Genomic DNA, 12974 nt, shown 5'->3' on the forward strand with positions numbered 1-12974 from the left:
GGTTAGGGTGGATCTAAACTCAGCTAAAGCAACACCACTAGAGACTGAGACGGCTGTCACTAAAGCAACATTTTTAATATTTGCCTCTTAAGCAAGTCATGACACAAAGTTTGTTTAGGTCATAAGCCACTAAACTTTTGTTGTTGGCATCTAAATAAAGGGCGATAGGCTTAACACTCAAACTAGACCTATGGTTACTCAAGATCTTCACCATTTCCAAACTTTTCTTGAAATGTTGAAATATCCATATAGCTACAAAGTTTTTTTCACACTCTAAATTTACAGTGTATGTTTTAATTTCATAGGACCTCATAATTGTTTTAAAAAAGCTATTTGTCTGAATAAAAATGATTCATTATATACCAAACTAACAGATAGTATAGAAAGCATGCTCTGATTGCCTACTCATGTTCCAAATATCCTTTGCTATTTACCTCCCAGTATTGGCAAACAGGATTTGCGTCAAAAAGTAGTGTAACCATTGCAGGAATAAATGAGTTAAAATCATATTTTTGTGCTATATTAAGACCAGTGGTGGATATTTGCAATACACCTTGCCTCTTCACTGCTTAGTAAATATCCACCACTAGCCACCTCCACGTCAATGAATAGCTGTTGAATATCTCTTTATTCAGTATTATTTAAAATATTGATGTGATGGGGTGAGCTCTTAATTTACTTTTGTGTCTTACACTTGCATTGAAACGTTCTAATTGCTATCCAACAATACTTTTTAATGATGGGGTTCACCATGAAAAATAAATAAATTAATTAATTAATGGGCCATATGGCCAGAGATGAATGTGGATTTCACTCCTGTTAGTTAACCTTAGAAAAAACCACCCTTGCATTCCATATATCTTTGGTCTGATCAGATAAAAAAGTTACACTCATCACACTTATTGCTGATCAACCCATTTCAGAAATATACCATTTTTGAACTGCAAAACAACTTACTCATTCATTATGCAAGACTTGAGTTCATTACTTTATCTATTCAGTGATTTGATCTCAACAGAATTTGAATATCACCATTCATTTCAAACAAATTAGAACATTCATTAAGCATATGGTGAAAATATTTCTTCTCTCTTCTAGTGATAAGAGGGCTGTTGATTGACATCCCAACAAATGACTATGAAGGAGATTACTATTATCTGAGAATTTGCCTCAGAATTTTATGGTTGCTAATATGTACATGTTACGACTGCATGTCAAGGTGCTTTCAAGTTCATATCTGTGTTTTACAATTATGCCCAATGAATTAAAGAAAGGGTTTCATGAACTGCCTTCATGAGTGCCTACTGTTAGTAGAGGAGATGGATTTGTAATTTAAGTTCTCTACAACAAAAATTGCATATAAAATCCACATGCAGCAGTAATTAAGGCCTTATGAGTGGTGGTACAGTTCCAATAACTGAGTTCAACTGAAAACCCTGTTAAAAATTAAAAATTTATAACACAAATTGTCCCTGGTCTAAATCTGTAGTACCAGGCCACCAGCAGTAATATGGTCTCCGCCACCTCCTGTCTGCAATACTTGGGTACAAACTAACACTGGAGCAACACATATTTCATAATCATCTTCATCCCAACAAGAAACAGGCAAATTGGCATTGAATTCAACTTTTGGACTGCCTGGAACTATACTTTTAGAAAATGACTCATCCATAAACAATTTAGATTTGTCAGGATCAATTTCTTCTGAGCCACACACATGACGTGTTGCTGTCAAAGAGGCCTTTGCTGCAGCTGCCTTGGTGTGTTTCCAGTTTGATCCTTTCCTGGTTAGAATTGCTTGAAATGCCAATGTGTGGACATGAAGTCTTGTCAGTGGTCTCTTCCTTCTTTTTCCATAATCCTTTTTTGAGGTCTTGTACACATCTCTCATGAGATCCAGTACTTTTGCAACCCTTGGTTTCTGACTTGAAACAACTGTTATGTTTCCATAGAGCAGCTTGCTCCACAAGTTAGGCAGTTCCTGTTCATTCATACCCATACTACTTGAATAAGGAACAACATACTGCAAAAGTTCATCAAAGAACGTTTCTTGATGGAATGGGGCCATCTCAAAGTGAATTGGAACTTTCAATGTGTCAAGAAAAGATGATAGTTTTTTCAATATTTCACCACTGTCCCCAGGGTTAAAGCCAGGAAAATTATCTAACATATGGAGTCCTGATACAACCATAACTGCCGGTGAAAAGTCTTTTACTTTCTCCTGAAATTTTTCCATTGACTTCAGATATGGATTGTGTTCATCGCTGTGTAAAACTAGTCTGTTGGCTCTTTGGGACTCATACTTTCCCCAAGGAAAATGTGCAGGATATTCCAACAACAAATGGACATCATCAACCTCTACAATGTTCCCCACTGCTGTTAAATTCTCTGGCAATATCTCCAGTAATTCTGAACTTGAATCAGCAGCTGAAAGAACATGACATCCTTCAAAGGCAAGGCGTTTACCAATTTGTAATCCACTGCCACCAATTAGTTTACGAGTTCCTTCAATTTCCTGGGATTTGAGGACTAACTTCCGAAAAAGATCTTTGTCGGTCATGTAGCGGCTAAAAAAAAAAAAGGCACTGTACATTGTTTCTCAAATGCAGACCTTTTCTAAAGAACATTAATTAATGTTCAAATAATAATATGAACATAGAGGGTCGATAGTGGATTTTCATATTCCAATATTTTGAGTGAGTTCCGTTCTTCCCATTAAACAAAATTTTTGAAAAATACCACCTCAAAACAAACATCTTGATAACCTATGTATCTCTGTCACTCCGTAAAATGTTAAAAAAAATTGTTTCAGTTTGATTGTAGGGTTGATCAAAACTCACTGAAAAAATCTACTGCCCTTAGAGTTTGAAACAAGGTTGTAAGTTCTAGACAAACTGACCAGTCTAAGCACTTAAAGCATCACACATCAAGATCTTCATAGCTAGGTCCAAACTATTTAACATTGAGTGTATCTTAGACTTAAGACTTAGGTTCAGCATTACTTACAAGGTAATATTACTTAATATACCCTGATTAGAGGATATTGACCCTCAGATAATCACAGATTATCCCAACTTAGAAAAATGAAGCAACAAGGTGAATTTTCACTCCTTCAAGATGGAATACTAATCCATCCAAGGTAAATCCAAGGATTTCATCTGGCTCCCATGAGAGTTTCTTGATATTTATCAAATACACCCTTCAGGTGGCAGGTACATCCACTGATGATTCCTGCACCAGATAGACTTTTCAAAACATGAATAATTGGCCAAGAAACAAAGCTTTTAGGGCAACTTTGAAATTGGATTAGTATCCTCTGAAACTTCTCCATTGCTCTGTCATTTTGTTCAGACCATTCTCTCATAGGTTCACACATCCTATCTCTACCTTGTGGGAAAGTAGCCAAAACAAAACAACAAAAAGAGTCTTCATGTGTTCTCAGTATGATTGTTTTATCAAATTCCATTAGAAAGAGATATTGAGTATATCAATACTGGGGCTTGAGCTAAAATGTGTTAATTTCAAATTACAAACAACATGAGAACAAGTGGCCCATTGAATCAACCAGTAATTAATAAAAGCTTTCTTTTTTTAATTTGAATTTCTTATTTTTTTTCTTCAAGTGGAGAAAGAGTTAAGCTAAGGTAAAGCCTGAGTGTAGGGTTAGTCCAGGGACTTCAAGCAGTAAGGTGGTTCAAAGTCCCAGTTGTTCATTAAACAGCTCTATCCTGGAAATTTGCTTGTACTCCACCCTAACTCAGGCCCAAAGTTTTAAGGTATAGAACTGCAACAGCGTCAGTTTTTTTCGAAACTGATTACTGGTTTACCTAATCATATGAACAGTTTTGTAATACGCGGGTAATTTAATTCAAGGATTGACTACGCACCCCGCAGAAGTAAAGTAACCCTCTCCAAGAAAGATACCAGGGCAGTAAAATTGAAATCATCGACGATTCTAAGAGATCTCCATTAATCAGTGTACAGGACCTGAGCATAAAAGTTCAGATTCAATACTTACGATGATGCTGCGCTATGATTGAAGAAGAACGCAAATGTTTCCAAAAATTCTTTCTCAGTCCGCAAAATGTCGTGAGGTTTGGCTTGCTCGGGCGGTTCAAGGTTCAACGCTTCAAACAACTCCAGAGAATCTACAAAATAATCCACGTTAGCTTCAAAACTAGTTGCTACTTTAGGTTTTCCGTGCACTGGATTTTCTCTTTCCAAAGACTTCAGACCCTCCAAGACTGCAACAATACGACCATCATGGCTTGTTATGTGTCTGTAGTAAAAATATGCTGCCACGCAAGCTGCAATGGCGATTATGGTAGCCAAAATATTTGCCATTTGGAGAATTTTTCAGTCCTACTTGAAATAACAAATAAGTTATATTCACTCTGCTTCACAGCCTTTTTTCACGTGTTCAAAGGAATTGTTCTTTCCTCTCAGAGTACTTTGAAAGGACAAAGAATCGAACAGCACAACTCCCAAGGGTAAAACCGCCGACAAGCAAGAACCGTGGTCACAAGTTATAAAAAAGTACTCGTATTTTATTGCATATTATTGACTTGTTTTGATGGTTATGAAATATATTTGAAAATTTACTTTTTTATTATTGCTATTACTATTATTATCATCATTATTATAACTGTTATTATTACTGTTTTTATCTTATCATATTTGTTGATTTTCCTCACCTGTTACTGTTTTTATTTACTGGTCCTTAACTGGAGGCCTTTTACATTATGAAATCATACATTTCAATGTCTTACAACAACCAGAAGTCTTCACGTGCTTATTTTTTCCAAAAAAAAAAAAAGGGCTATTGATATTAAAAACTCAATGCAATTACAAAATTTAAATGGAATAAGAAATTAACTTCAGTAGCTATAGTAATTTAAAATCATGAAAAAAGGCCCTGTTATGGTCAGCTTGGGAGCTAGTTTAATAACAAGTCACTTCTAAAGAAATTCTTCAATTTTATTTTCACATGTTGTTATCTCTCAATGAAACACTATTGTATGTAGTGTTGTCTGATCATCTCTAGTGTAGAAAGTTACACGTCATTCAAATTTGTAATGCCAGACCACCCCCAGTAATTTGGTCTCCGCCACCTCCTGTCTGCAATACTTGGGTACAAACTAACACAGGAGCAACACAGATTTCATAATCATCCTCATTCCAACAGGATACAGGTGAACTGGTATCAAATTCAACTCTGGGGCTGCCTGGAACTATACTCTTAGAAAATGAGTCATCCATGAGTAACTTTGATTTCTGAGGATCAATATCTTCTGAGCCGCACACATGACGTGTTGCTGTCAAAGATGCTTTTGCCGAAGCTGCCTTGGTATTTTTCCACCTTGATCCCTTAGTGGTTAGAATTGCTTGAAATGCCAGTGTATGGATGTGTAGTCTTGTCAACTGTCTCTTCCTACTTTTTCCATAGTTCTCATTTGAAATCTTGTACACTTCTCTCATGAGATCCAGTACTTTTGCAACTCTCGGTTTCTGACTTGAAACAACTGTTATATTTCCATAGAGCAGCTTGCTCCACAAGTTAGGAAGTTCCTGTTCATTCATACCCATACTACTCGTGTAAGGAATTACATATTGCAAAAGTTCATCAAAGAATGTTTCTTGATGGAAGGGGGCCATTTCAAAATGGATGGGAACAGAAATAGTGTCCAAAAACAACTGAAGCCTCTTTAAAATTTGACTGCTATCACCTTTATTAAACCCTGGAAAGTTATCCAGCATATGCAGACCACCAACAACTAGAACCGAAGGAGAGATCAATTCCTTGAATGATTTTTCAAATTCCTGTAATGAACGTAAGTAAGGATTATTCTCATCACTGTGTACAACTAAACGGTTAGCTCTTTGTGAAGTATATTTTCCCCAATGTCTGAGAGCAGGAAAGAACGCACGCACTGTTCGCAAAGAGTAGGGCACGTAGTGCCCGGTGTTGTGGTCTATCTCGATTTGTGCCGTCGTAGGTCTGGGTGGGTGAGGTGTGATCACAATGGACTGAAGCGGCTGCCAGAGGCGCCTTTAATATGCTGATGTCCGATCTCACCTCTCTGGTTCCTCCGCAATTCAGCCCTTGGCTGCAAGTGAGGAAATTGGCACCATTCATCTCTCTCTCATCTCATCAACTGGAACAATATTCCCAACAGGAGACATGCCCTTAGGTAGCATTTTTATAAATTCGTTAGATGTATCTCCGGCCATTAGTACATTACATCCCTCAAGAGCAAGACGTTTCCCAATGTGAAGACCAGTACCTCCTAGTGCTTTATAGTTACTCTCCAGTTCATTAGCTTTTTCACACATTCTTTGGAAAAGTTCTTTGTTTTCCATATAACGTCTGAAAAAGAATTAAAAATAATTGTCTTTCATTCAGGAAAGGGAAGATGTACCACACAACATCTTTTGAAAATATTCTCCTGATAATCTTTTCCAAAAAATTTTACACATACAGTTACAATAATTGTATATTAATTGTAACATTTCAGATTAGTTATTATTATGATACAAAAAGGAAAATTTATTTATAACAATATATAAATAAAATACATAAAATCAAATAAAGTATAGAAAGCTTTATGACAAGTGTGAAAAAAGGGAGAAGTTCATGTTTATTTCAAGGTTTGACAGACTGGAACGGTAATAAGGTCCGTCAAGGGTTTTCACTCATTTCTCCTAAACTGAACTGAAATTGTCGTTTGGTCCTTTTTTTTGCCTTGCTTTGAAAACAGAGCTTTCCATCCAAAACCAAGACATCAAGAGAAATAAGTGTCCGGGCGCGGTCTATGAGTAATGGTCCCAACTTGTGCCCTCTGATGAAATTAAATATTTACAATCTAACTGTATACAAAATGGAAAAATACGCCAGGTATTATGAACATCAACAGACTTACGATGACGCTGCGCTATGATTAAAGAAGAAGGCAAATGTTTCCATAAACTCTCCCTCATTCCTCAAAATGTCGTGAGGTTTGGCTTTCTCTGGCGGTTCAAGATTCATCACTTCAAACAATTCCAAAGCATCCACGATATAATCTATGGTAGCTTCAAAGCCAACAGCAACTCTGGGCGTTCCTTCCAAAGGAGCTTCTTTTTCTGTAAGCTTAAGACCGTCCAAAACTGCTTCAATGCGTTTTTGTTCACTCGTATGTTTGTAGTACAAGTACGCTGCCACGCTGACCACAACGGTGATCAAGCCGCTCAAAATGTTCGCCATTTTCTGTTATGGACAAGTGTGATATTTATAATATTCACCACAGGGTGATTATGTCTCTGAGAGAATTCACTATTCACCTGTGCAGATATTTAAACGTGTACCCTTGCTTTAACGGCTGGGTACGTAACCATGTTCACTTCATCCGCCATTGTTATTCTCTTGGTCGACAGAGTCTGAGCACGAGACTGGTTTCCCCATCGGGGTCCCGTTGGGTCCCACTAGGACACGTTGAAGTCTCAGGCCAGTTTGGTTGGAGCATGTACATTTGCAGGTAAGGAATCGGCGATTTTAAAAGTTATAGGAAGCGTTGCTGGCAAAATTACTTCAATGAAATTCTTTCGGGGGATAATGAAGTAAATTTTTTTTAAAAGACGTGTAGTACTAGTGTTTAAAATAAGCTCTTTACCTACAGTGATTGATGGATTGATTTAATAAATTATTGTTGCTTAAAATTGACGATATCTCATGAGGCCTTATCATTTTACACCATTGTCAGTAGAGTAGTGTAATGCTAGAAGGCACCGTGACTTTTCTCAGAAAAATATCTTACATCACCTCTTTTCACTTCGAGAGCTTCTTTGCGTCGTAATTGAATTTGTTTTTGGTGGAAGTTTTCATGACTTGCTTCGAGGCAGTCGCGTCCAAAATCGACAAAATGATTCAACTTATGTAAACATATCGTCAAGTTTAACTGAGATAGAATTTTATCAGATAACTTCGGACGTCGCTAATGGTACGAGGCACTTGGAAAATAAATAGGTTTGTTCGTGCTCTTATGAGTAGGCAGTATTTCATTTTCTGAGAGAATTTTTGTAAGATTTTCTAATAAGCATCACTAAACGCGAGACTGACAACTGCGGATGACGATAGATGGAGGAGAGGATGGAAAGGTGATGGAAAAGTTCGAAAGAAAGAAACAAAAGACAAACTGAACGAGGGAGAGGCAAGCGAAATGAAAAAGTTCAAAGAGAACACTAAAAACGAAAAATATTAAAACAAAGCAAAGCTAAATGGGACAGGAAAAAGAAAAAAATGATGCATAACAACTAGAAAAGCAAGAATAACAATAAAAAGCAAAAAATAAGGTTTGGAAGAATCGATAAGAATTGAGGAGACAAAACTGCTGTTGAAGTGATAGAAAACATGACAATTTTATAAGTGTACACGACTAGAAAACTGGTTACAACACAGTACTTTGTTATTAATGCTAAATTTCCTTCATGCGTGGTCAGAAATTCCATCATTGTGACTTGGCATGTAGGAATGTAAAAGTAGGAAAAGGTCTGGTCGCGAAGATGGCTGATTTTGGAATGGCGAGTGATGTATCTGCAGATGGCAGTACATCAAGACAACAGAGACAAATATCTCATTTATCAAATGATTCTTCTTAAATAGCTATTGCATGCGAAGTACAAGAGTGAAATCTTATTATATGAAAAAGATTGTCCTCAAAAAGATGATCAAAACTCATAGATATATGAAAAAACCCATATATTAGTAAGTGGTTTTAAAAGCATGACTTCTTTTCTGTAAATTTGAATCGGTGTAATTTTCCGCACAATAAACTGAATGAAAATTAATAATGGTCTGATTTTTTTGTCAGTCAGTTCAAAATAACTTTCTACCTCTGCCTCTCTTCGTAAATTTCTTTGATTTGCTCCACATAAGTATACTAAACAGGGCCCGGTTGTTCAAAGTCCTATTGGCGCTAACTGTTAGGGGCCCAGGGTTAAATTTAATCAAAGTTTCTTTATTTCTTTGTTCAAAAGCCTTTTTCGAATAATTTTCTCAATTCTTTTTTAGGCATCCAATCATCAAATTGTGGACAAAAGCAATGGTACTGAATTTTCTTTTAAAGCTTTTAAATCTAAAATCAGAATCAAATTAGCCTTGGGTTATCTTAACCTAGCTTTGAACAACCGGTCATGCTATCGTCTCCAAACGGATTGTATTTGACTCCCATCTTCAACGCTTCTTCCTCTTCCGAGACACGTCACACCTCAATAATTCTGTGCTGTTGTTCCTCTAAGATTGAGAACTGATCTTGAAGTTGCCAGAGTTGTTCCTTATACAATATCGCAGTCTGAAAACGCATAGTTTATTCTTACTACGTCAGATAAACGTTTTACCACTTATTTTTCTCCACTCGCTGGTGATTGGTAATTACCCTTTTGAGCCAGTTCCTCAGGTGTATCGAGTAGGGGCGTGACCGAAAAAATAAACAGATTTAAATGTAGGCTTAATTAGGAAAGTTTTTCTCTCTAGGGAAGGGAGGCTGAGAAAAATTTGATGATTTTCCTGACTCCCCCATGCCTATCTTAATCAACGTCATGTTTATGAAATGTTTGTATAACATGTAAACGCCAACAATTGTGTTATACATCAGCTATTTTCTATTCCTGAAAGCCTCAAATAGGCCGCCAAGAAAATATCAACATGCTATTCATTAAAAGGGCAAACATGTTTTCATTGGTACGACTAGTGCACAAATGGCCGTTAGCAAAACCTCAACTCCTAAAGTCGTTTCATTTTCGCCGTAATCCCACTATCATCATCAGAAGAGACGTCTAAAACCAGCCCCAAGGTCCCCTCTTTCTTTCCTCAAAAGACCGCCCGCCATCAGCAAGTCTAAAATTTACACGTTTAAGTACTCAGTTAGCTCTTATATCATCTGACCTATAAACAAATGACAAAAATCTATGCAAATTGCAAACTGCTATCAAACTTGGCCGCAGGGTATAATATACTTAAGGTGCTAGAAAAACCTATACAACTCTTTCTTTGGATAAGCATTTCTTTCTCCCTGGGCATTAATACGATAGCAGACGGATTGGAAAGGCCAAAAGCTAAAGATACGCTTACTAAAGCAACTTTGTCCGACTTGTAGGCGGAAATCTTTTGGTTGGGTTAATAAGGTTAAGTAGTATTGTGGGGTGATGATAGTGACTGAAACAGCATACCCCATAAATAACGGCTATGGTATGTTTCACCATGGAAATTATTGAGAGGAAAGCAATTCCACAGTGTGGATGTTCAAATTTCAATATGAGCCGTAATCTTTGAACGTTTTCCCAACTATCTAAAAATGTCAACAAAATTTGATAAAATGCACCATAACTTTTACTCCTCACTCGTAGTCAGTAAAAAGCACGCCATCAAGACTACCAATATATTGTATCAGTCAATACAGTGCTATACTGTGTCGATTATTTCGAAGCTTCTTAAGATCCATTTTACTGTTCAACTGACCTACTTTACGGTGGGTTTATCCAAAAGTAATTCTTAAATTGGCCAAGTCAGTGTATATCTGATATTGACCGTTTGGCTAAATAAGATTCGCGATAAACAAGTTTCCCTCTTGTTACGTAGTCATCGGCAAATCTAACTTTTCGTCTTCGCAATGAGCTATCTTCATCACAGCTGAAAAAAGGATATTCACTTCCATGGTCCGAAAACTTTTCTCTCTGTCGAATGCATTTTTCTAACATTTCCAAAGACGATTCTGATCTGCATCGTGCTCGTTCCAAAGTTTTCCTTTCCGTTAAAGTCATAAACTTTGGCTGCTTCATCGACTGTTGATGATTGTGCTGTGGTCGGTCTAGGCTCGAGGTACTGATGCACAATCGATCTTCCTGCAGTCGCTTGATGTTGTGAAAAATAAGGGTAAAAGCGTGGTCCATTTCTTTAACATAACCGTTTTGCCTTCTGGGCGAGTAATTATTTGACATGTTCCTAGATGGTTTGTAGTCTCTCATAACATCAGGACCATACAGTTGTATCAATATTGACCCAACTATCAACTTCGCAGTTCGATGTCGCAATACGCAATAATCGCAATGGCCTACGTCAGCACACAGTTAAGTTCGAAGAATCTGCATGTTCCAATTTCAACTTCTAATCCTCGTCAATAAAACGCTTAAAGTCTTGGAATCGAGGCGCATACCTTGTATATGAAGAATTTAACTCTCAGTACAGAAAAGCAATCTCTCGGTTTTTATTGGGATACAGCTCTTATAGCTTGTGGAATCCATATGAAAATATTAAGTAATTTTCTAGTTCAGTTATATCAGTAGGTTTGTTTGACTCCTTTTTGTCTTCAAATTAAAGCAAAACAATTAAAATCAATTATCATGCCGTCACGCCAAAGCACGATTCATTTCTCTAGCAACTATGCATAAACACAGGGTAATTCAGTATTATTATTAATAGTATTATCAGCGATTCGATCTGACGAAGGGCTGACGCTTGAAACGTCAGCTTTGAAACTCTTTACGGTGGCCAATTTACGTTATCCATCCAGTTGATAAAACCAAATTATCCTGTTATACTCTCCCACCGACGCAATAGCACAGTTTCTTTAGAGACTTACCCCTTTTATACATAAACACAACTCTGTTGTGCTAATAAAACAACCTTAGACTGTGCATTCATTTCTTATCTTCCGTATTCTTTAAAATTGTATTGTTGTAGGGCGAACAGGTAAATAGGGCAGTTATTACATAACTCCGTTATATTTAGTCATATTCCGTGCGCTTTTTCAACCTGATCGTGATTGGAGTAAAAATTAAAGCCAGAGTGATATTAATAAGAAGAAAGAGGTACCTCAAGCATTCCATCATTTCCCTCCTTACACCCGCCCCTCCACACATCGATCATGTTTTAGGAGGCGCCCTTACGGCGACTGCTAATCATAAACTAGTAATTTTTTATGGCTCTATTTGCTAATTGTTAACAGTTTTTGGACGTTGCACAAATGAAAAGTGCCAATTTCATACGCAATCAAAGGAATTTTCATTTTAGTGTCGAAACTGATCAATAATTGATTGCAAGGATTGGTCTAACAAACTTGCGTCACCCTTTCGATCATTCAGATGCAAAATTAGAAGTAGTAGAAGTTTAATCCATTGTCTTTTCCTGCGCTTTTGTTTTTCTTTGTTAATGCTTTGTTGTGTTACTGATTCTGCGGCATTGTTTACTAATTTCAAGGGCCTAAAGAAGGGGGAGTGGGGATGGGGGGCGGGAGAAGGGCTAATCAGAGGTGGATCACCTATTGAAAACTCATCGATTGGAGAAAAAATGCGAGTCATTCCTTTTCTTCTGGCTGTGGCTTGGCCGTAGGAATAAAGCAATGGCATGTGAGTATCAAAAAAACATATATATGTGTGTGATGAGCATCTTCATTGTTTTAAGGTGCGTGCAACTGGCTGCACAGGTAGATGAAGGCCTCCGGTAAAAGAATCGTTGCTAAAAAAAGAAAATGGAATCTGCTTGCTAGGAAAACTTGGATGTTCAGTCATAGTTCCTCGACTAACTATGGTTCAGTTTAGAACAGAAAAAGTTTGACTTTTATCATTAAAAGTTTTCAAAACTGTATGACATTAGATTAAGAAGCCCCTTTCATGTGTCGGAAATGAGACTAAAGAATCTGCTATGTTCCGAAACTTCACGTTTTATTTTATAAAATCAACTTAATCTCCCTCTCTCTCTCTCACCGTTCTCTGTCTCACGCTCTGGTATCTCTCATTTTGAATATGCTTGATTTCTCATGTCGGTTACGCCTACGTAGGCACAGGTGTCCAATAGCCTACTATGCAAATTCATGTGCCTCATTCCATCAAGTGCTTATTGGCGATCTGGTCTTCAAACTTAATCCTGGTCCTGAGGGATGCGGTATATCAACAATTGTGAAATCACGCCATCAAAATAATAGAACTTTACGGGCGCCTCAATC

At 37.2% G+C, this 12974-nt stretch overlaps 3 protein-coding genes across 3 annotated transcripts; all 3 read right to left on the reverse strand.

The window, feature by feature from the left end:
• Positions 1-54: 54 nt before the first annotated feature.
• Positions 55-4462, reverse strand: LOC113682128 (ADP-dependent glucokinase). Its single transcript, XM_027199281.2, has 2 exons — positions 4019-4462; positions 55-2567 (listed from the first exon to the last, which is right to left on the reverse strand). The coding sequence occupies exons 1-2, from the start codon at positions 4342-4344 to the stop codon at positions 1478-1480; spliced, it is 1416 nt and encodes a 471-aa protein (XP_027055082.2). The 5' UTR covers positions 4345-4462; the 3' UTR covers positions 55-1477.
• A 67-nt stretch (positions 4463-4529) lies between these two features.
• Positions 4530-6051, reverse strand: LOC149038809 (ADP-dependent glucokinase-like; the record flags this gene model as incomplete). Its single annotated transcript, XM_089185693.1, has 1 exon — positions 4530-6051. A coding segment is annotated over one exon (987 nt), but the record flags the coding sequence as incomplete, so codon positions are not given.
• LOC113682129 (ADP-dependent glucokinase) lies at positions 4919-7418 on the reverse strand. The gene is made up of 2 exons (XM_027199282.2): positions 6921-7418; positions 4919-6367 (listed from the first exon to the last, which is right to left on the reverse strand). The coding sequence occupies exons 1-2, from the start codon at positions 7241-7243 to the stop codon at positions 6133-6135; spliced, it is 558 nt and encodes a 185-aa protein (XP_027055083.2). The 5' UTR covers positions 7244-7418; the 3' UTR covers positions 4919-6132.
• Positions 7419-12974: the final 5556 nt, after the last annotated feature.

The sequence above is a fragment of the Pocillopora damicornis genome, chromosome 10 (assembly GCF_964200805.1).
Source record: "Pocillopora damicornis chromosome 10, jaPocDami1.2, whole genome shotgun sequence".
NCBI lineage: Eukaryota > Metazoa > Cnidaria > Anthozoa > Scleractinia > Pocilloporidae > Pocillopora > Pocillopora damicornis.

Bases quoted from the DNA above. Each gene is read 5' to 3' on its own strand.
- LOC113682129 (XM_027199282.2), bottom strand. From the start codon at position 7,243: ATGGCGAACATTTTGAGCGGCTTGATCACCGTTGTGGTCAGCGTGGCA. The intron at 6,368-6,920 runs GTAAGTCTGTTG...ATTCTTTTTCAG, and splicing joins AATCATAGCGCAGCGTCATC to ACGTTATATGGAAAACAAAG.
- LOC113682128 (XM_027199281.2), bottom strand. From the start codon at position 4,344: ATGGCAAATATTTTGGCTACCATAATCGCCATTGCAGCTTGCGTGGCA. The intron at 2,568-4,018 runs GTAAGTATTGAA...TTTTTTTTTTAG, and splicing joins AATCATAGCGCAGCATCATC to CCGCTACATGACCGACAAAG.